Here is a 23462-nt window from a genome sequence, read left to right as displayed (position 1 = left end):
TAACTCCACGCATAGCTGATTACCAGACACCATACTAAGTTATGTATGCCACAATCATTGCTATATGCCGCAATCACTACCTTACACATCAATTCTCCAAACGTCAATATCTTCCAGTGCCCATTCCCACAAACCAGTGTGCTGTGGGTTAGGCCACAATTGCACCAACAGCCTCATAATAAAGCATGTCACTTCTAAGAAAACTGCTGCACTGTGGTCTGTGCCACCAGCTTTTGTACTTTTAATATCTTATTATGGACCTGCAGGATGGCTACTGAGATGTCTGCCTTACATATGCAATAGCTTGAGAGCAAAAACTGCATTGTAAATTAAGTAGAATTTACTGTAAGGTATATTCTCAGGAAACAGTTGACAGATTGCCATGAAAGATGGAAGTAATGTTTGTGTCTTGATGGGCAAAATTTTACTCTTTCAGGGTAGTCCTCGTTGGTCGTCATGCTTTTCCAAATTGAATTACTTTTACCTTCACTTTTGCTCTAAATTAGGGGCGGGCAGGAATCCTGCACGTGTGCGGTGCACTTGCACGCGTGCAGTTAACATGTGTTCTGCGTGCACACAGGGGCAAGCTGGCCACCCGCTTATCTCCCCTCCCCACCATACCTTCTGTCCGCTCCTTCCTCTGCAATGCGTTTTGTTTCCTAGCTTGCTTCATTGAATGGAGGAATAAGATGAGTGCTTGAAAGATATCGTGGTTTGAAAGAGTACCTATTACCTACGATACGTTTTATTTAATGATCACAGGTAGAATGGAACAAAATAAAGCTAGTAGTGCTTGAAAGATGTCATCTTTTGAAAGAGTACCTATTACCTACGATACGTTTTATTTAATTATCACAGATGGAGTGGAACAAAATTTCTACATACAGAAAAACGCAAACAGTTACTTAAATTTTCATCACTGGTGTTTGCTTTTAAATGACACTTACTAATTCAGCAAATGGTTTTACAGCTCTCTCTGTATTAAGCGCAATCTTATAACTTGCTCGTACCGCTGGGCTATTGTTATTGTTGTCCTGAAAAATTGAAAACAGTGCTCCATAAAATGTTAAATCAGTTAGATGAGAGACATGATGAAAGGAAGTCGCAGATCTCTCGTGACCACAGCGACTACGACAGATTCATCTAGTATCGTCAGATCGCTCTTCTTAAGCTCAGTCAATTACCCCTTCCGCTCAGAATCCGACAATAAATTGTACTCGTCCTTGTGAAATTTGTTATAATGGCCTTCAATAATAAACTTCCGCTGACCAGCGAGAATACTGCCACACATTAAACATTTTGAATTTTCACGTTTTCGCACAAAGAAAAAATGATTCCCCTATTCCTTTTTAAAAGATATCAAATCTCCACTTCTCCGTTTCCTTGTTTCACTCTGCATTTTCCGGTTCTTGAAATACGACGTCACTACATAGTAGTCGCTACGCTTCAACGTCCGCAGCTTAGCCTGGCATTACACTGCCGCAACCTGCCGGCTGTCGCCACTGCCCCAGTCGACGGTTGCATGCGAGCAGCACACGTGCAGCGCTGTGCGCTCATGAGCCTCGTGCAACGTTTGCCCGCCCCTGCTCTAAATGAATGTGTAGCATTACAACAGTTAAGTTTTACAAAGAGTTTTACATGTGCCATCCGCTGCAATTCCTATTCTGTTGCAAAATGTTCCACACTCCTACATTTATTGTTGCATATTTGTTATCTTTGGCTTTCCTATCTTTGTGCACAAACATGCTTAAGGATGACTTTACAAAGGAAATACTGGAATAAGGACGAAGATTAGGGTTCAGATCCACTTCAATGCTTGTGTCACTATAGACAAAGCACAATATCACATTGGGAGAGGACGGAAAGCGGCTCTTGTCCTCTTCAAAGAAACCATCCTGCCATTCACAACTTTCTGGCAGATTAAAACTGTGTGCTGGATGCAGCTTTAAGCTAACAAAGTTTCAAATCAGCACACACTCCACTGTAGAGTCTGAATTCATTCTGGAATCATCCCAGCATTTGTCTTCATAACTTAACGAAACTACGGAAATCTAAATCATGACTGTCAAATGGGGATTTTCACCATCAATCTACAATCTATTCCCCCACTCCCCCACCCTCCATACCCCACCCCCTCACCCTCCTTGCCATGTTAGGCCAATGAAGACAAGTGAAGGAGCCATCTGGATTGGTCTGACACAGCTGAAGAACTTCTGCTACTGCCAGAAATGAATTACTGCAAGATACTCCACTTTATCAACTGGATGTGTCATTTAATTTTAGCTCCTCTAGCAGAGTGCTATAGTGCTGTGGAGTGGGGATTTCAACATGTGCCAGAAATATAAACAACAAATTAATTACATCACTATTTTTTCAAGGTGGCAATAATTACCTTTATGGCTACCCTTCATATATTTAAATGAACACAACTTGACACCACATTATTATTATTATTATTATTATTATTTTGAGAATATATAAAAAGCTCGAGAGTGCATTATACTAACTGAGTTTGGTCGAGTGCAAATTTACAAATGTGTCAAAAAAGTCTATTCTCTGCTACACAATGTGGCAATCTGCAATGTTTGATGTATGCATTTTGTGTTTGCATAACACAAAAACAATGTAATTATTTGTGGATCTGTTATACAGTCAGTATTCACTCATGATGCTGCTCTGCACCTCTTATGGCTTCTCCTGTTTAAGCACTGCATTCTATCAAAATTTAGTGAATAATTCAAATAAAACATACACTGTTGAAGACACTATTTTCAGTGTGACATCTTTTCTTTTCACTAATGATCTAACACCTATGACCCAACATGCCCATGGCAGCAGCAAGCTGCAACAGAAGTGATTGTGCAGATTGGTGAGAACTATGGGGGGAAATGCCACATATGTAACATATAGCAAGTATCCTTCTTAATGTAGAAGGTTCTAGAATGTACCAATAACATAAAATTTTGTCCTACTAAAGGCCCTCACAAAAGCTGTGTACCTCTCTTCTTGAAGACTGAGTGACCTGACTTTCCTTTCTAATCTTCCTCGACCTATTCCTCTCTCTCCTTCTCTTCACCAAGGAAGGAACTACTACTGCCAAAAGCTAAGAGTATTTGCACCTTTATACATTTGAAGTACTGGCCAGCAATTACATCTCAAAGTTTTCTCTAAAACACACATCTGCAGATTGTAAACAAAACTTTAAAAACGTAACTAAAAGAAAATGCTAGTTGTGGATGAATTGTATTAAATTTCAACAATGAAAATTAAGGATTGTAACATCTCTACGAAATACTGAGAAAAAAAAAGAGGTAAAGGAATTTATTAAAACTTGACACTAGACTCTATCCACTAATTATCTTTACCAAAGTAAACTATAATCAAGTGTATGGCCTAACAACTACTGTTACCGACACTCAGGGGAAGTGGAAAATGCAGAAACAGATACACAACCTGTTGAAAGGCTTGCACTAGGCTGTGAGCCACATGCCTTTTTATTTTTGTAAAAAAGAATTGTGGTAGTACACAGATGTTTGATATATCAATAATGTTGTAGTTATAAAACAACGACAAGAAAAGGGCTCATGAAACCTTATTCATTCAAACTGTCAACTGAAATGGCAAAATGTTTCTGGTATTTAGAGATTGTTAAAGCTCAGCATATGACCCGGTCAAAATTAAAGAATGATCTGTGATGGAACTCTGCATTCCATGTACATAAGCCTATATTGGAAACAGTAGTAACACCAAACTTCTACACAGAACAGAATACAAAGAAAAACAGAAAAATTACATAAATCAAATTTATACTGACATAAATATGGAAGTGTAGGTGTTACTACAATAAATAAAATTACATTTTACAAATTGTGATAGCTGTAAAACAGAAAAAAATTAAAATATGTCAAACACAAATAGATTCTGTTCCACCTTAAATGTCTCTTCAAAATTTCTGTTTTTCACAGATTTAATATAATGACACAGAAATCCATTATAAACACGATCAAAAAAAATTCTACATAATGTGACACTAAAAACTAAGAAATTACAATGAATGGTAACATTCTTTACTTCTGACAAAAAAAAGGAAAAACTAAAAAGAGCCAATACAATTTTGAAACAGAATGCATTTTGTACATATTTGTGAAAAGATTAACATCATGGTACAGTTAATTGTCTCATGGATACTGTACACTAGTACTTTGAAGCATAATGAATGTTTGATAGCTAAGCCACAATAAAAAGCATTCTTTAAGGAAAAGTCATTTACTTTAAAAATAAAAATTATGGGTGGGATGTTGAAATGTTTGCTTGAATCCCCTTCTTGTTTCAAATTTTGTTTTCTGCAAAAGTATGCTTGCATACTCTTTTCTATGACAGTGACAAAATAAATTACTCATTGTAAATACCGGAATCAAAGAAACATATAAAAAATGCTGTTGTTAGAAGATTGGCAAATATAACACCTGTATAAACAACAGAGGGATCAATCTGAGATGAGCAAAATTAACACTGCGCACTTAGAAATCAATGAGAAAAAAAAGAATGACGTAATAAAATAATGAGCAATTATGAAACTGTCAAATTGTCACACAACAAAGTACTACTGTACATCTACTTTCACAACTTATCCAGACATTAATCGTTATAGTTCACAAAAATGGTTCAAAAGAAGAATATCAAAACTGAAGAGATTGATAGTTTTATAACTTTTTCATTTTTTTACAGTTGTCAATTATTTTTAATTGTACAGAGTATATCACCAGGCTAACATTCCATAAGAACAGAAAACTATAAAAAGAGAGTAATATTAAGATGGTGAAGAAAAACACACAGCCTTTTTAAAATCCATTACTGGATATTCAAAACATTTAATTATTAAAGCAACATCACATTCATGGCAGTGATGGAATATTTGGCACAATTCATATACTGAAATTACAAAATAAATAAATAAATGCATTTTATCAAACTTATGTTTGCATATTACATAGGTAATATTTTCTCTTAAGAGATAAGAGAACTTCACATATAACACATACTAAGTTATTTTCATGTTTTTAAAGAGCTCTGTGACTGACAGTTCGGAGTCACTGTGATTGGTGAGGCTAGTGCCATTCTAAAAAGAAACATGTAAGATCTGAAAGAATGGAGTAACAAATTGCATGTGATTAAGTTAACAACAGTTTGTGTGTTCCAGTCTTACCATGTACACTGAACAATGCTGTTATCGGACTATGTACCTGTACGTATTTGTATTTGTCGAAATTTGCCTGATCTGCTGACACAGTGTCAGCAGACACATCTGTCAATCACACTGACTCCAACGCCACTGTGTAAATACATAATCAGCAATGCAATGTAAACATTGCAAAGAATTTTAGACAAGTAACATTAAAAACTCAGAAGATTTCACTAATGGTTAACTAATTACAAGCAAAACAGTTACACTGGTAGTGTGGAATGTCTCATCCGAAATTGTCTGACCAACTAATACTCTCAATATTTAGTACATCCTTTAGGATGAAAAAACAGTTGAAAACTCAATATTCTGTTTGCAAGCACAGTCATCGCACATACTTTTAGAACTTAAAAAGCAATGCTGAAATCCGGCGCACGCGTGCACGCGCGCACACACACACACACACACACACACACACACACACACACACACACACACCAAAATATGAAAAAACAAAGAAAACCTGAGTAACGTAGAAATGCTCAACAAACAACAGCTGGAAAGGAGAGATACCACACAGATAGAGAACATGTCTCCTGAAAACAGAGGAAACTCAACAGATACAGGTAAACTTAACGTACAGGATAAGATCATCATCAACCCAGAACAATGATCTATGAACAGTAAAGCTACTCACATTGCAGCACAGATGGTGACACAGGCCAAATACAAAAAACTCTGTGATCAATGTGGATTTGACAGTAAAGTGGGTTACTTTGTTAATCACAAAACTACAAGCAAACATGCATGTAACTAATAAAAATTCATTACACGAATTTTGAACAGGATGTCTACATAGGAACAAGAGGGGACATTAAATAATTGCTTTACATAAATATTCAACATGAAAAAAGAAATAAAGATCTAACAAAGCAAGACTGACATAATTCCATAACAAGTTTCTGAAAGAGACAAAAGGGGGGGGAGGGGGGGGGGGGAGCAGTGCACAAGCTTAGAAAGCAGTGAGATGAAGCAAAAAACTTCTGCTAAGATGAGGAAATAATGAAAGAAATGGGGCAGCAAAAGTAAAGAAGAAGTATCTTTAATCTAAATAAAAAGTAAGTTGTATGCAATGGAACAAAACATGTTGAGGCAAGCTACAACTTTTTTTTTACACACCTATGAAACCTATAAAATCAATACATTCTAGGGTTGAGAAGAAGGTACAACTGCCAATAATGATTTCACAGAACACAGATGTGTCAAGGATGCTATTTTTTGATACAAAGAGACTGGACAGAAAATTCAGGAAGAAACAAAAAAAAAATCAGCTGTGGAAGAAAAAAAGTATTCAAAAAGTACATAATATTTATAAAAGAGATGTACAGGAAAACAAGAAACTCTACAAAAATTTCCTACTCAAAGCTGGCAATGTTTAGTGCTACAATCATATTTGTTTCACATATTACTGTTGAGGCACCTGAATAGGTCAGACTATAGGTAGCAGAATAATTGCCCTATTCAGTTCAGACTGTTCTTTCAAAGTATAGAACAAAATAAAATGGGGTGTGGAAAAATGTTTTTAACTGTTATGCTACACAAAGATAAATATGTACATAACCAGAACTGAATGGCTGCATGTGAACAGTGTTTACATGATGGTGTCCACCTGCATATCTACTGAGATATTACCATGAAAGTTAACCATTTCAAATATACCTAGTTTTTAAGAAAGATGCACAGGAGAAGCAGCTGAATAACCTACATTTAACACTGAAAGAGAAATTGCAGAAATAACATGAGTGAAAAAGTGAATATTTGTAAAGAGCAAGAAAGGAACAACCAAAGTAATAATGAAGGAAGTTCATACTGTCACAGTAATACTCATGCCTGGCAAACAATTGGATGAGGAAGGCTTAAGGTCTGGTATAACTAATTAAACACAAATGTTGTGAAAAGAAAGTGGATGCATAGGTGGAAAAAATAACTGTACAATGAAATCATGAAACAGGAAACAGATCCCCTTCTCTTTTTTAATTTTCTATACATGTGTAATGATATCTTATCAATTTTGTCACATTCTTCATCGTCACCCAAAATGAAAAACTTGGGTTGAAAAACTTTTACTGGTACATACATATTTTTAGTCTATTTGTTTCGGCAATCTTTCTCGCTTGTGAAACATCAAAACTATTCAAGAAGCTCAAATACTAAAATCAGACACACAGCAAACAGTCAAATCAAAATGTAATAACTAAAGTTCAGCAAGCTGAATGCTAACATTAGACAAAAATTATGAAATTTAATGAAGCATTTGAAAAGATGGAAGACCGTTTATAATAATGTACATCAAGACACAGAAGACAAATAGTACTAGAAGGAACTTTTTTGGCACAGGTTCCATATAAATTTTATGAATATATATGAAACAGTTATGATGTAACATGATAGGGTACAACAACATGGAATATTTCTAATATGAAACACAGGATTCTGTACAAATTTTATGATTATATGAATACAGATGATAAAAAGTATGACGTAACATGAATAGGGCACAACGATATGGAATATTTCTAATGTGAAACCCAAGTCACAAGGCCTTGCGAGGGGCACGGAGAGGGGAGTGGGAGGGGAGGGGAGGGGGAGGGGTAGGGAAAGGGAAAGGAAAAGCGAAAGGGTGGGTACGGGAATTAAAGTAAAAAATTATTATTCATCTTGAGGTTGAAGCTCTTCTATCTGTGTTTGCTTACAAGTAAATTTGTTTTTTGATGGGATCTGCCTTGAGCAAACACATTTTGTCTTCTTTTATAAAATTGTGTTTGCTCAAGATGGATCCCATCCAAAAACAAATTCAAAAATTCTTATTTTCAGTCTGGCAGAAAATAAGGGAAAAAATCACAACTTTCTTGTAACATCCACAACATTCCCAGAAAAATGTTCCTTCTTAAGATATGTCAGTCATCATACTAAAATTGCATAAACCAATGCACTGTGGCAATTTCAAGAGCTTGCCCATGATAATACATATAATCATCTCTGGCTTAACTCCTACGGACCAAGATGACAGCCATTTTCATATCCTAAGTCAATTCTGGAACGGTCTACCAGTTACTCATGATAACAAAAAAAAAAAAAAAACAGCTCTTGACAACACTTGCATGTATTTTCTTTAAAACTGGTAGGACACGTACTCTGTTTAACCTCAGTTCTTCCTTTTATTACTGAGCCCTGATTATGTCTTCATGAACAAGGAGAGAGATAACCACATTAGCTTAAAGTAATTTAAATAATGTGAGGATGCCATTCTAGATCATACTATAGGGGAAGTGTAGGTATGTAGTGAGCAACAGAGGGTCAGAGACAGGAAGTGCGCGATGAAGGGAATGTTAGGAAAAGAACATGCCAAATAGAGGTTCACTGGAAGAATCTTAAGGAAATATAATTCAACCACAAAACGAAGTGACTTACAAAACAACTGCTTGACCCATTCTTGAGTACTGCTTGTCAGTTTGGGATCACTACCAGGTTGGATTAATGGAAGAGATACAGAAAATCCAACAAAGTTTGACTAGTTTTGTTACAAGTTCATTTACAAAGCATAAGTGTGTTAAGGAGATCTCAATAAACTCCATCACTGGATGTTAGAAGAGAGACACTGTAAACCACAGGCAGGTTTATTCTTAAAATTCCGAGAGCAGCCAAGAAGAGTTGAACAATATACTACCTCCTCTCACATACAGTTCACAAAATGACCATGATGAGAAATATGGGAAATCAGAGGTCACACAGAGAATTGCCAAAAGTCATTCTTCTCTCGCAACATTTGAGAATGGGAAAAGGAAGGAAGATTAGTGCTTAATGTCTCGTCAACAACTGGGTCATTAGAGATGGAGCACAAACTCAGATTAGGTAAGAATGGGAAAGGAAATCGGCAGTGACCTTTCAAAGGAAGTACTTAGGGAAATAGACGAAAACCTAAATCTGGATGGCCAGACAGAGATTTGAACTGTCATCCTCCCGAAAGCAAGTCCAGCATGGTAGCTACTGTGTTCCCTTCCTCAACGTGAATGGAAAAGATAAAGGTGGGAATGAGAGTGGCATCAGAAGTACCTTTCACCAAAGACCATTAGAAGGCCGGTAGACTACAGACGTAGTTTGATGGACGCAGAAAGAAATGGAAAGAGGGAGGGAGGAGGCACAAGAGAGAAGAGAGTAGAATTTAGAGATGGATAGTAGGTAGCTCTTCAAAGAATAGAGGGAGGGACAAAAGCAAATATAGCAGGAAATAAAGTTTGGCTCCAACATGCTATACATGTTTCTCTAAGTGTCTTCATATCGGTTTGCTCATCAACTGGAGATAACTGCCCATGTTACTTTGTTTTCACATTCCAGAATTTTACAAAACATGTGTCATGAATTACTTGTCCTATTAAGTGGGCAGGCAGTGCTTGCAGTGGTGAAACAGACTGGCAAATTAAACACACATCTACCAGAATAAATTTCATATTGTTGAGATTTAACAGTAACTGAGGCTGGAAGTTTTAACCCAGGAATGGATCCTTTTCTCTCTTCAAAATCTGTGAATTTATAAAGTAAGGATCATAGACTATTTCAGTTTGCCACAATGTGAGTGATAAGATTAGCTCTTGAAGACTGACACCACTCCCACATTTGAAATATCAGAAATCAGTCACACAAGATAACTGCTAGCAAATCACAGAAACTGAGAATGCTGTGATGTACGAAAATGACACCTCCAGACAGAGGCTTTCCAGCAACTATGTGTAAATCACTATAACTTACACATTAATGACAAGCTTTCACAAAAAGTAATCCACAAATATATCAATATAAAATTGAACATTGAAGTCTTCATATCTTTCTTCTGTTCTAAGGGGAATGAAACATTAGCTCGACATTGTACCAGAGCAATAGAAGTAATACTGAAGAGTTAATAACAGAAATTATCTTTCTTCTGAATTTTCAACAACATGCAGTTATAAATTAAAAATATAAAGTTCATATAAAAGCAGCTGTTCTATATTTAAAATACCAGTGAGATGGGCAAAAAATTCCTGGAATGTGAAAGGAATCAAGATACAATGAACTGAGGGGTACAGCAAATGACACAAATGTATCACACATATATCATACATGATATTAAATTATTTCACATACAATCATTACTGTCTGCAAGAGATAAAACACCAAATACTGTGTAACAGTGTAGCACAAATGTGCTCTCCCTATACAGAGATATATTAGTTAAACTCTTCAAATGTTTGTACAGAATACATATCACACACATTCATTCATTAAATGCACTGTAAAATCTTCACAGTTAAGTTTTCACATAGTAACAAAGAAAAGATAGCACCACAAATAATGCTGTGCTGACACAACCATATGTTTGAGTCATACAAGTAAAGATTCTCAAAACAATTTTGAAATGTAAAAAAAGGGTATGGACGTATAACAAGAAAATGCAGCAATAAGTCTATTCCAATACATACACATAAAGACTCTCGATAAAGAAATAATAGTAACTAATTTTTACTTTGAAAAATAAAAGTATCAAAAAGCAATAAAATAAGGTTGGTATATGTGAGGGCACAAAGAATCATGTGTAAATTTAAAGGGTCCTCCAAAGTGACAGAACAATTTTATAGCTTTTTTACATAGGCTAATGAACAAATAGACTGTTTTGATGAGCTATAAGGTAGAAACCGTCAGCTCTTATAATAGGCAGTAACACTGTCACAGGTGTTGTCAGAGTACAAAGTTCCAAATGAATGCAGACCAGCATTCTTATTCAGTAGATAATACTTTGAGGGGGGGGGGGGGATTTATCCTTTTCATATAATTAAACCCATTCACTGCATGATTACTATTGGAACTTCTGCATTTATTTTTTAAAAATGCATGAAGACTGGTGACCTGCTTTACATATTAATAAAAACATCTATTCTGACAACACTAGACTAACTGTCACTTTTTAAATTATCCTGGATGTAGAAGTTTTCCTATGTTTTTTTATGAAATGTTAAAAATGCATTAGAAGTTGCAGACAGCTTTGCACCATACAGAAATGAGAGCAACTGTTACCAAAATGTCCATGCTACAAAGACGTACATTAATTTTCTGGATGATTAACAGCAATGATCGCTACTGCCATCACTGCAATGTAACAAACAACCAATGATACCAGTATCCTGGCACCAATGTTGAGTGACAAGCTGTTGAAGAACCATCAATGCTTTATTTTAGGAACCTCGTCATCAGGTTCCAATTACAAAGTAGTTCCTGAAATCGAAGTTTTTATTTGCAGGTCAGATAAAGCAACAATTTAGTCTGTAATACATCAACAACTGGCATTTGACTGCAAATTACGAATGGACCACAGTAAAACACTGAGCAAGGTGAGCCTCAAATTTGAAGATAATTCTGTTGATGAACTGTGCCCATACCTTAAAAATCATTTCATTTCTTCTTTAGAGGGTCACATTCAAATCTAAAACTCTGAGTTAAGTGAAGTTTCCACCAAATTCGTCATTATTGGGTATTGAGCATGTCTATTACTATTATCCGTTTCCTATTAACAGTTCTTTTAACTGTCTTTAAATACACTTCACAATGTTCACAATTGTTTCTGTCAATCTGGAAGACCCAAATCATTCAAGTAGATAAAAGAATAGTAAAAAACTCTTCTTTTGAGCAATGTTCAGTATCAGAAAATACCTGTCTAAAATGCATTAAAACAGCTGTCTGCTCTGAGCAATAACTAAATTTCTTTAAAGAAAGGAAAAAAATCACATATAGACAGAGGAAAACTTCATTCTTCCTCTGATGAAGTAGATGATGTAGATGAAGCTGGCATGCTGCTGAACCAATTCTCCCTTGTGCCATGGAGAGGTGCACCGCTGGATCCAGTTCTGTGAAAGACGTTCAATATTACTAGCACACACAATTATCTCATGGTCATTACCTCTGAATTATGAATACAACATTCTCTCTTGTTTCAAACATTTTTCTGACCACTGTTATAACTACGACTACGAGTTAATACACTAACAAAACAAAAAAAAGTTTTTCATCACCCCAGTTCCCAGAACTCCTGAAGATAGACATTTACTGTGGATATTGTATCACAGACACAGTCGCTTTGACTGTCCAGGGATGTCACTAAACCCACCCAAAGATGTAAGCAACCACGCTTGAGCAGCACCTATTAGACAGAGGGGGTCTGACAGCTGATCCATTCCAGTCATTCCACCATGAAGGAACACTCAATACCACAGTTCGATCGTGTCCACATAGTTACTTTGTGCCAGCAAGGGCTCTCAACAAGGGAAGTGTACAGGCACCTCAGAGTGAACGAAATCGATTTTGTTCGGACACGGAGGAGATACAGAGAGAAAGGAACTGTCGATGACATGTCTTGCTCAGGCTTCCCAAGGGCTACTACTGCAGTGGATGACCACTACCTACGAATTATGGCTTGGAGGAACCCTGACAGCAACGCCACCACGTTGAATAATGCTTTTCGTGCAGCCACAGCACATTGTGTTACGACTCAAACTGTGCGCCATAAATAGGCTGCATGATGCGCAACTTCACTCCCGACATCCAGGGTGAGAACCGTCTTTGGACCATGACAAGATGCAGCACGGTACAGATGGGCCCAACAATATGCCGAATAGACCACTCAGAATTGGCATTACGTTCTCTTCACAGTCGAGTGTCGCATAAGCCTTCAACCAGACAATCATCGGAGATGTGTTTGGAGGCAACCGGTCAGGCTGAATGTCTTAGACACACTGTCCAGTGAGTGCAGCAAGGTGGTGGTTCCCTGGTCTTTAGGGGTGGCATTATGTGGAACCGACGTACGCCAACGGTGGTCATGGAAGGCGCCATAATGGCTGTACAATACGTAAATGCCATTCTCCGACCGATAGTGCAGCCATATCGGCAGCATATTGCTGAGGCATTCGTCTTCATGGACGACAATTCACACCTCCATCGTGCACATCTTGTGAATGACTTCCTTTAGGATAATGACATCGCTGGACTAGAGTGGCCAGCATGTTCTCCAGACATGAACCCTATAGAACATGCCTGGGATAGATTGAAAAGGGCTGTTTATGGATGATGTGACCCACCAACCCCTCTGAGGGATCTACCCCAAATCATTGTGGATAGTATGCCACAACGAATACAGGAATGCATCAATGCAAGAGGACATGCTACTGGGTATTAGAGGTACCAGTGTGTACAGCAATATGGACCACTACCTCTGAAGGTATGGTGGTACAACATGCAATGTGTGGTTTTCATGAGCAATTAAAAAAAGGGCGGAAATGATGTTTATGTTGATCTCTATTCCAATTTTCTGTGCAGGTTCCAGAACTCTCAGAACCGAGGTAATGCAAAACTTTTTTTGATGTGTTTAATTTGCTTGTTTTTCTTGAGCACAAGTTACAGATGGGTACTACCTTATCTACAGATGACTACTTTTTTGTATCTTTTATTTCAAACAGGAGCTGGGAGTTAGTTCTTTTTGCTGAAGTATATAAATAATGTAGTCAATGGGACAAGTATGAATGGCTATGTTGCTGTTTTTCCGCAAATCAGCTAACTGCAAACTTACTACTTTTTAATATAATAGAGGGAAACATTCCACGTGGGAAAAATATATCTAAAAACAAAGATGATGTGACTTACCGAACGAAAGCGCTGGCAGGTCAATAGACACACAAACAAACACAAACATACACACAAAATTCAAGCTTTCGCAACAAACTGTTGCCTCATCAGGAAAGAGAGAAGGAGAGGGAAAGACGAAAGGGTGTGGGTTTTAAAGGAGAGGGTAAGGAGTCATTCCAATCCCGGGAGCGGAAAAACTTACCTTAGGGGGAAAAAAGGACGGGTATGCACTCGCACACACACACATATCCATCCACACATATACAGACACAAGCAGACACATTTAAAGACATCTTGTTATGGTCTATACTACCTCCTCACAAAACATGGAAAGCAAAGAGCTTGCTGTTGGAAGAAATTTGTTTCATGGTATTGAGAATGAAGATGTACTCAAAGCTCTTAAAATGTTAATTTCAGAGCCCATCTATACTAGATTTTTTGCTTCCAATGATTGTTCCTGTCATATCTAAATACCGACCATTCCCCCTGGGATATATAAAGGTAAGTCTTTCCGCTCCCGGGATTGGAATGACTCCTTACCCTCTCCCTTAAAACCCACACCCTTTCGTCTTTCCCTCTCCTTCTCTCTTTCCTGATGAGGCAACAGTTTGTTGCGAAAGCTTGAATTTTGTGTGTATGTTTGTGTTTGTTTGTGTGTCTATTTTTAACTGCCAGCGCTTTCGTTCGGTAAGTCACATCATCTTTGTTTTTAGATATATTTTTACTACTTTTTAAGTTTGATATGTTTTTTAATTTAAAAAATATATAAAATAGAATGGAAAATCCAGGATGAAACAGCAACAACAATATTACAAAAAGGACACATTACTACTCACCACACAGAGGTGAGAGAAAATGTCACACACACACACACACACACACACACACACACACACACACACACACACACACACCCCTACTATCTCTGGCTGCTGGGACACAACTGCAGATCATGCTGGCATCTGATGTGCATCAATCTGGGATGGTTAGTGGAAGAAAGGAGGCATGGAGCATGGAGTGGGGCGATGTTGTGCTGCTTGTGGGAGCTTGCAGGGGCATGGTGAGGGCAGGGTGGGCTGCTACGTGCAGAATTGGGAGGCTGAGCTACCCTGCTATCAATACCGCCTCCCCTATCCCCCACTACACCCCATGCCACCTTACCTCCACTATCCATCCCAGATTGCTGCAAATGTAAGATGCAGACATGGTCTGCACGTGTGTGCATAATATTATTAAACATAAATTAATGTTAAAAATTACATTATAATTACACTTAATGCAATAAATGTATCTCTTGATGCTCCCTCACATTACAAACATGTATACATGTAAGCAACGACATCTTACAAACAAGACAAAAACAACAAAAAATTATTGTGGGTCAAGCCTGTAAACAGTAATGAGATTTTACATGAAGTGACTTACCTATACACAAGAGGTCATGAATAAAATGGAAAATGCAGTGGACTTTTCCAATTAATTATGCCAACAATATGCTACAGGATCTTTCCTGAATCTTGTGGTGAGCACCCTGTTCTCTCCAGAGCAGTGGGCATCACAAAAGAAGACTGTAAATGCTGTTGCAGTATTATGCGGGTCATTCATTGTGCCAGTAAGAGTAAAAGAGGCACACTGTTTGATAAAGTAAACAGTTGTATGCAGCTGCCAGTAGACAGTTTGCTACGGAATACATTACTTTGAAGCTCCTGCTGACATATATGTCAGTTACTTGGCACTTCTCCATAGATTATATCATATATTTATGACAGATAATGGGTCATCAACCATTGGTCAACCTATTTTATTGGCAAAAGTCTGATGTCTCCTCAAATTCTATGCCTCTGCCACAGCCAATAGTGGTCACTTTGTGGGAGGTGCTGCATGTGCTGCAACTAGGTAACTTCTGTGTACCACAAACTTTAAGTTCTCCAGTTATCCACACTCTGTTTTGGAGTCCAAACTACATTCTCTTGACATTCCCAGTAACAGCACTCCTCAACATAAAGTATAAAACCATCTATCTAATGCATACGAGATGACAAATTATACGCAGTATGCTGCTTCAGTTGCAGGCAAAATGGAAAATGATATGCAGTGTGCTTCTTCAGGTTCTTGTACATCATTTGAAGATATAAAGTTTGTTAAGAACATATGGCTGTGTCAAAGCTGTTATATATCACATGGTTACAATGACAGCAGTTGCCACAATTTTCATGCGACTTAATATTGTCTTGTTTTCCTCATTATGTTGCATTTTTGGACACTAATGTAGTACACAAATAGCAATATTAAACAGGATCGGACAGGGCAGTATGTTCCAGTCTTCAAAATGCATATTGATCAACATAAAGAGAAAACTCATTGTGGGTATCCTTATTAAGAAAAAAACTGTAGTGTATTTACACTCATTGATGTTATAAAGAGTACTATGTGTGCAGCTTTTGTTTCATATAGTATATACATGAGAAACATATTGTGAACTGTTTCCTAGGAATACACAAATAATTAATTTCTTTTACAGACAAAAGTTTTGAACAAGAATTTTATAAAAATTCTAGAAACATGTAGCTTGTTGCTCCTATTCAGTAGTTGCACATCACAGACACATCCCCATTCATGGTTTCACTTTTTGCCAATTCAATTACTTCACAAAACTGACCAATATTTGGTATCCATGAGAGTCTCACCTATTCACAAATGAGAGAAAATACCTGTCGTAAAAGGGTGTGGTGTCACAATGCTTACTAACTAACCAAGAGAAGTGTGGCACATGTGGAGGACAGTAACAGCTCTCTTTCCTCAAGAGAGACATAACGTTCAGTTCACATGAAGGAGAAAGACACAGCATTAAACACTGAAATATTGTTACCTGTGCCCGACATGAAGTAGATTCTTAATCAATTAAGAGAAACATAGGCAATGACGATGGTGATGCTGTTTGTTGCTTTTGGGAAACATAAAGAAAGATATACAGCAGGAGGGGGTGAAGTGGGGTGGGGGGTGGGAGGAGGGGGAACCTCTACTAGGAAAGAAGTGAGAGAACCCTGATTGTTACACGGAATGCTATTGCACTACTTCACTGTGAATATCCCCATCTACATTTAATATGTAATCTGTAGCACTAGATACCGCAATTGCAACAGTCCTTGGAAGGAGGTTTTGCTTACATGTATCTGCAAGACGATGAACGAAATAGGAAAACATGACGTTCAAACATCTAGAAACATCTGTGACATAAAAGAGGAGACAACAGACACCAGCAAGGGGAGACAGACAATAAAAATCTTTTCCAAGACTTTCACAATGATAGGTAAATAACAACTCAGACACAGGTACATCATTTCAAGAATAAGAATGAACTAACTTCCACAAAGTCTTACAATATTTACTTCAAGAAAAATGAAAAGAAGCCACACAGTCTAAAACTTCCTATTTCTTCAGTAAAACAAATTTTAATTACACACTTCTTACCTTAATAACAACATTGAACACCTGATGTTTAAATATCAATTTAAGTTTTAAATGATTTATTTCCTATTAGTCTGGAACTGAACCTCCCTTGATTTCTATGCAACTAGATGCCCAGTTTTCAAAAATTCCACACTCCCAATAGATAGCTGAAACATACTTCATGAATATCAGTATACTTGTAACTCACTCATTCTCATATTCACCATCAAAAAGCTGTACCGAAATCTAAGTTTGTATGTTTTGTATTTGAAAGTGTCTCATATTGAGATGACTACCAGAAATAAATGATAACTTGTTATACATATTTTACACACATCAGTGTTGCCAACTACTGCACAGGCACAAAATGACAAACAGAATCCTCAGAAATTAGTTGGAAATAAGCTAAAACTTAAGCAATTCTCCATTAGAAAATCACACAAACTGTGTTTTTTTTATCAAACCTTTTGCTTAATAAATTCTTGCTATGGAAATGCAACTGCAAAAAGGTGGGAATTTAAGTAGATGGGACCTAGATAAACTGACTAAACCAGAGGTTGTACAGAGTTTCAGGGAGAGCATAAGGGAACAATTGACAGGAATGGGGGAAAGAAATACAGTAGAAGAAGAATGGGTAGTTTTGAGGGACAAAATAGTGAAGGCAGCAGAGGATCAAGTAGGTAAAAAGACGAGGGCTAGTAGAAATCCTTGGGTAACAGAAGAAATATTGAATTTAATTGATGAAAGGAGAAAATATAAAAATGCAGTAAATGAAACAGGCAAAAAGGAATACAAACGTCTCAAAAATGAGATCGACAGGAAGTGCAAAATGGCTAAGCAGGGGTGGCTAGAGGACAAATGTAAGGCTTAGAATCGAGAGCAAAGCAAGCCGAAGTTCTGAAAAATGTTGTTAGGTGCCGCCACAACTAACGTCTGCTGTCAAATATCGAATATACGTAGCGCTACACAGGCATGCTTTGTAAGCACAAAGATAAATACTGGTGCCAAAACATCAGCGTCAGTAAATAAATTAAAAAAAAAAAAAAAAGAAAAAAGGTGGAAGACGAGCTTTTTTTCTCTGCCCTGAGTTTCGACTACTGCATTTTCATACATTATCCAACGAAGTAAATACAAATTCCGTATTGTTCATCTTCGAATGTAGCAGAATTTCAATGTACTACGAAAATCCGACTGGCAAGACTGTTTGGGATGTTTGTCAATATGGCCAACTCTACATTCTGAATTTTTTCCTACCTGTGAGAAGAGATGGTTGCTAATAGGAACCTGATGAAATATGAATCACATGCAGTATTCTCTCCACCATAAGAAGAATACAAATATAAACATTTTGTCATATATTCTTTCATGTTTGCTGCTATCTCATTTAAATCCTGTCTGCCTAATAAACTACGAAACTAGAGTGAGACAACAGCAAACGCAGAAGAATATACATATCGTGTCATGTTTATATTCGTATTATTCTTATGCCTAATAGTGATACAGTCAGAAATGAAGCGCGGCAACTGACTAGATTTTTAAATCTAAGATGACTCTAATTTCTGTGCAGAATTTGATGTTCTAAAGAAGCGGCCGCAAAGATTTTCAAACGGAGAAAAATTTTCGCCTAACTCTCGTTCAGAACATGTTCCATCATACGCAGTCTATTATTTGGTTCTTGTTGATCATTATCAAAGAAAGCAGCAGTGTAAGTGACAACAAATAGCAGTCTCTTGCCATTGGTTCACTAATGAGACGATTCCCTTCTCTCTCTCTCTCTTCTTCTTTTCTTTTTTTTTTAAAGCGACGGTAGCGCGCACAAAAGCAAGCCATGCCACGAGCGGTGACAGGCCATAAGCACACACTATCAGAATGCAACAAACAATGCGTGACACAGTACTACAGTAATGCATTTTCAGCTTAGAGTGACGTAAACACTTATAACAAAGAAAACGACACTTATCAGATCAAAGCAAAATAAGCAATCGATTCAAACCAGACGAAACACATGAAAAAGGAAGGGTACCCGTATAAATACAGACGGAGCACCTGACGCATAGCAATGACTACCTGGTAAAGCTTAACTGCTAAGCTTACGACTCGCACCAAACTACTGTAGCTGTATCGTCATTCATTCGACCTAAATTGTGTCTCATATTACAATGGACCAACTTTGTTTCGATTTGGAGGTTCGGCCTGAAACTTTTCTCTCCCCTTGAATTTCGAGTCTCAAATTTCAGGTGCGGCTTAGATTCGCGAAATTTTTTTTTCCTTTATTTCGAGTCTCATTTTTCAGGTGCGGCTTAGATTCGAGTGCGGCTTAGATTCGAGTAAATACGGTATTCTGTTTGATGTCCTCCCTCAGTATTCAATTGTCAACTCTGAAGTATATTGTGCAATCCTCAATAAATTGAAAAAAAAAAAAAAAAAACAACTTCAGCATGTGCATTGCCACAAAAATGCAAACAAACTTCTCCTTCCCCACAACAATGCAAGCCCTCACACAAGTCTGTGCAAAAAACTTCACTGGGTTATTCTTACTCATTCACCATAAAGCCCGGATTTTGCAACTTCCAAATTCCATCTGTTTGGCCTTTTGATGGATGCACTATGTGGGAAGAAGTACATGGATGATGGGGAGGTTATCGATGTGGCAAAACGTTGGCTTTGACAACACCCAGTAGAGAGGTACCATGCGGCATAGACAAAAGAGTGGGGAATAACATGGCGCTCTGAAATCCTGAATAAAACCAACCTGCTTTCACAAAAACAAAAAAAAGCAAAAAGTGTTGCATTACTTAATGAATGCCACTCATACATTGACATAATTCAACAGCCTAATTGTAACCTATTTCCTGTTTACTTATTAATACATACACATTCTTACCTGGTCCTGCGGGTATTTGTGGGGAGTGTGAGTGATGTACGGTAATAACCTCTTTGCTCAGCTGTTTCATCATGTTCTGGCCGCCGATGAAGCGTCATAGTCTCTTGCTGTGGAGCATCACCTTCCCCTTCCTCATCCAGGTAATAACTGGACCCATGGGGAGTACTCTTACAGTTCTCACACTCACTGCGATAATCGTCATTATCGTCTGTTGGTAGTACTGGAGGGGGTGGCAGGCACTGTAATGTCAATTAATGTCCAATTATACCTGAGCTATTATATTCCCACTGGATAACTAAAGTTAACTATTGTATATTTGGTAATACTTCATAACGTTTACAACCCACATCACAAGAGTAAAGTCCACAAATCCACATGAAAATGTCATATATAATTCAACAAAAAATAAAAATAAAAAAAAGATTGTACTGTACATTCTGACAAAGTCCAACAGCAGCACATCAAATTGCCCACAAATTACTAAGAAGGGCTTTTAAGTTAACAGATCTGTGCTATGCTACACTTACAAAACTGACCCTGGAAAGATATTGGCATAATGGAAACCCTGGTTTATTACTATAGCTTTGAAACTGGACTAAACATTCAGTTCAAAGAATACGAAAAACGTGTATGAAGGTGGGTGGGCAGTAAGGCTGGAGGATTTGAGAAAGACAGAGGAAAGGAGATAGCCATCACAGAAGAACATAGGTAGCGACAAAGGTGGTATGTAGTGAATACAGGTCACACAGGAAGGCATTTAGAGGGCGTAAGAATGAGGCATGGAACAGGAAAATGACAAGGGGACACTGGGTGGCAGAGACTTAGCAAAACACTTGGCAGAGCAGCAAGTTGGGAGAGGATGTCAAGTAGTTTCTTCTAACTTTTGATGAAGGTTGAGGCATTGGTGTGCCTGTTGCCACCAACAGCACATGAAGTCATTAAAGAATGTCTTGGTTTCAAACCTTTACCCTGCAACATTTGTTTTCCATGAGATATTACGTATTACCAATACAGACATCTCTTTGTAGACACCCACCTTTTTCTAATGGCTGTATGACCACCACACTGGAACTTGGTTACAGTCTTTGCCAACTTTAAGAAACACTAAGACTCTCTGAGCAAACAAAGAATATCAAACATTCTGTAAGAACATTTTATCATAGTAAGGGATGAGAAAAAACAAAAGCAAGGAAAGGCAATCATTCACTTATTTCTTTTTTCCTTTCTCTTCCCTAGCATTTATCCTGTATAGTATGAAGATCTGCTTTGATACACACTAGACACACAGATGGACAAGAAAGTGATCCTATAAGGTTCTGTTTTTACCAACTGAAGTTCAGGACCCTAAAAACTACCATAAATCAAATTCCAGACACCATCACAATACCTATGGATGACATGTACAGAAACCTACAAAGATAGAGTTACCCTACGCTAATTCTGAAAAGTAGTAACATGGAAAATAATTTTATTGAACTATGAGGAACCCAGGCAACTTTTAAAAATTAACACAAACAACCCAAACATTACCAACAATGAATAAACAAATACCCCAGCAGCTCAAGAGGTGGCAGCAGCACTCAAAGAGTTCAGAAACTTCAACGCATTTTGCAGAAATTTGCAAATATGCTGATGACCCACTGCACAAGGCATTATCAAATATTTGCATAACAGAAAAATTTGATGGATATAATCCACCCACTCCACAAAATGGAGATAAGGTCAATCCCGATAAGTCTCTTTGACTGTACATATAACATTTTCTCCAGTGTTTTATAAGGCAGGATTAAACAACAAATAGAGCATGAAGTAGGTGAATACCAGTAGTTCTTGACACACTTTATTCTGTGCTAAGCAGCAAAAGGATTGTGACCTTATGGTCTAAGATTTGGGCAGAGAAAGTAACAATGTAAAGAGGCTACCTACAACCCACCTCACTACTCTGAGTCAATCCTCGCGATTAAACCTTTCTGGTTCACAGCACAACTGATAGTAAAGAGAAATATTTTCAATAAAGTCAACAATGCCTGCTAGTTTATCACAATGATAACATATAGAAGCTACATGGTGAGATTCTGGACAACTGCTGTGAATATCAAAATCTCTCCAAGACAGAAGTGCTGATTATTAATAGATACATGAAATGTGACAGTACAACAAAACTAATTGTCTAGAGACCATTTTGTTGTTTCAAAAGCTCTCTGTAGTCTTATACATTTCGGTAAATACTTGTAAAGGAGAATATTTCAGTATTACATGTTCACTTTATAGTCCTCCACACTGAGAAGGGGTTTTCTTCATGGTGTCAAATATAAGAAAGTTATCCAACTCAAAAAACTGAAAATGAATAAGAAAGTTTTCATGTTGCACTGCATTTGTTCGATCAGTGAATCTGTGATAGTCCATTCAAGTTTTCAAACTGGTTCACCTGTGGATGTGTAGTCAGAAACGGTCTGACACAATGTGGGACTTTTGCACTGCTTGAATGCTGTGTTTATTTCTTGTATTGGCAAAAGTGTCGTGAAATGTCTGAGCTCTTCATTTGTTCTTCATACACAGCAGCTGTCACAGAAAATATCATTCAGTGTTCCAAGCAGTTTTTCATTAGAATTGATCAAGGGAATAATGATTGGTGGCTTTTGGGGGAGAAGACCAAACAGCGAAGTCATCGTTCCCATCAGATTAGGGAAAGATGGGGAAGAAAGTCAGCCGTGCCCTTTCAAAGGAACTATCTCGGCATTTGCCTGAAGCAATTTAGGGAAATCACGGAAAACTTAAATCAGAATGGCTGGACACGGGTTTTGAACAGTCATCCTCTCGAATGTGAGTCGAGTGTGCTAACCATTGCAATGAATAACGAAAGATAGATCCAATTTATTGTATCCTTAATTAGACCATGTAACAAAACAAATTCACATCAATAATTAGTCATAAATGATTTTAATAGCACTGTACAATGTGATTGAAAATTTGTATAGATTTACATTTGACCTACTGCATTTTTCAAGTCTGTAATCTTTGATAAGTTAACTTCATGAAATTAAGAAAGCTTCAAATTTTTCTTCTTGCTGGCTAACAAATATTAACTGTGGTACACTGTTATACCTGAGGGTGATTTTCAGTTTACTTTTCGAGATATTGTGCTTTCACAAATATAAAATTTACACATGAAATACAGAGGTTACAGGAACTCGGAAAAACCTATCCTGTACAATAATTTCAACTATTATTTGTGTGGAG

General features: G+C 37.3%; 1 protein-coding gene across 1 annotated transcript in view; it reads right to left on the bottom strand.

Annotated features, from left to right (window-relative positions):
• Window positions 1–11829: 11829 nt before the first annotated feature.
• LOC126412410 (uncharacterized) overlaps window positions 11830–23462 on the bottom strand; it is a 57521-nt gene continuing 45888 nt past the window's right edge. Inside the window, exons 6-7 of the mRNA XM_050081994.1 lie at window positions 20223–20461; window positions 11830–12117 (exon numbers count right to left, since the gene is read on the bottom strand). Coding sequence (XP_049937951.1) covers window positions 12018–12117; window positions 20223–20461 — 339 coding nt within the window. The 3' untranslated portion in view covers window positions 11830–12017. The remainder of the gene's footprint in view (window positions 12118–20222; window positions 20462–23462) is intronic.

Source organism: Schistocerca serialis, chromosome 7 (assembly GCF_023864345.2).
Source record: "Schistocerca serialis cubense isolate TAMUIC-IGC-003099 chromosome 7, iqSchSeri2.2, whole genome shotgun sequence".
Classification (NCBI taxonomy): Eukaryota; Metazoa; Arthropoda; class Insecta; order Orthoptera; family Acrididae; genus Schistocerca; species Schistocerca serialis.
The sequence above is the reverse complement of the archived record's forward strand: the minus strand, read 5'-3'. Positions and strand labels throughout refer to the sequence as shown.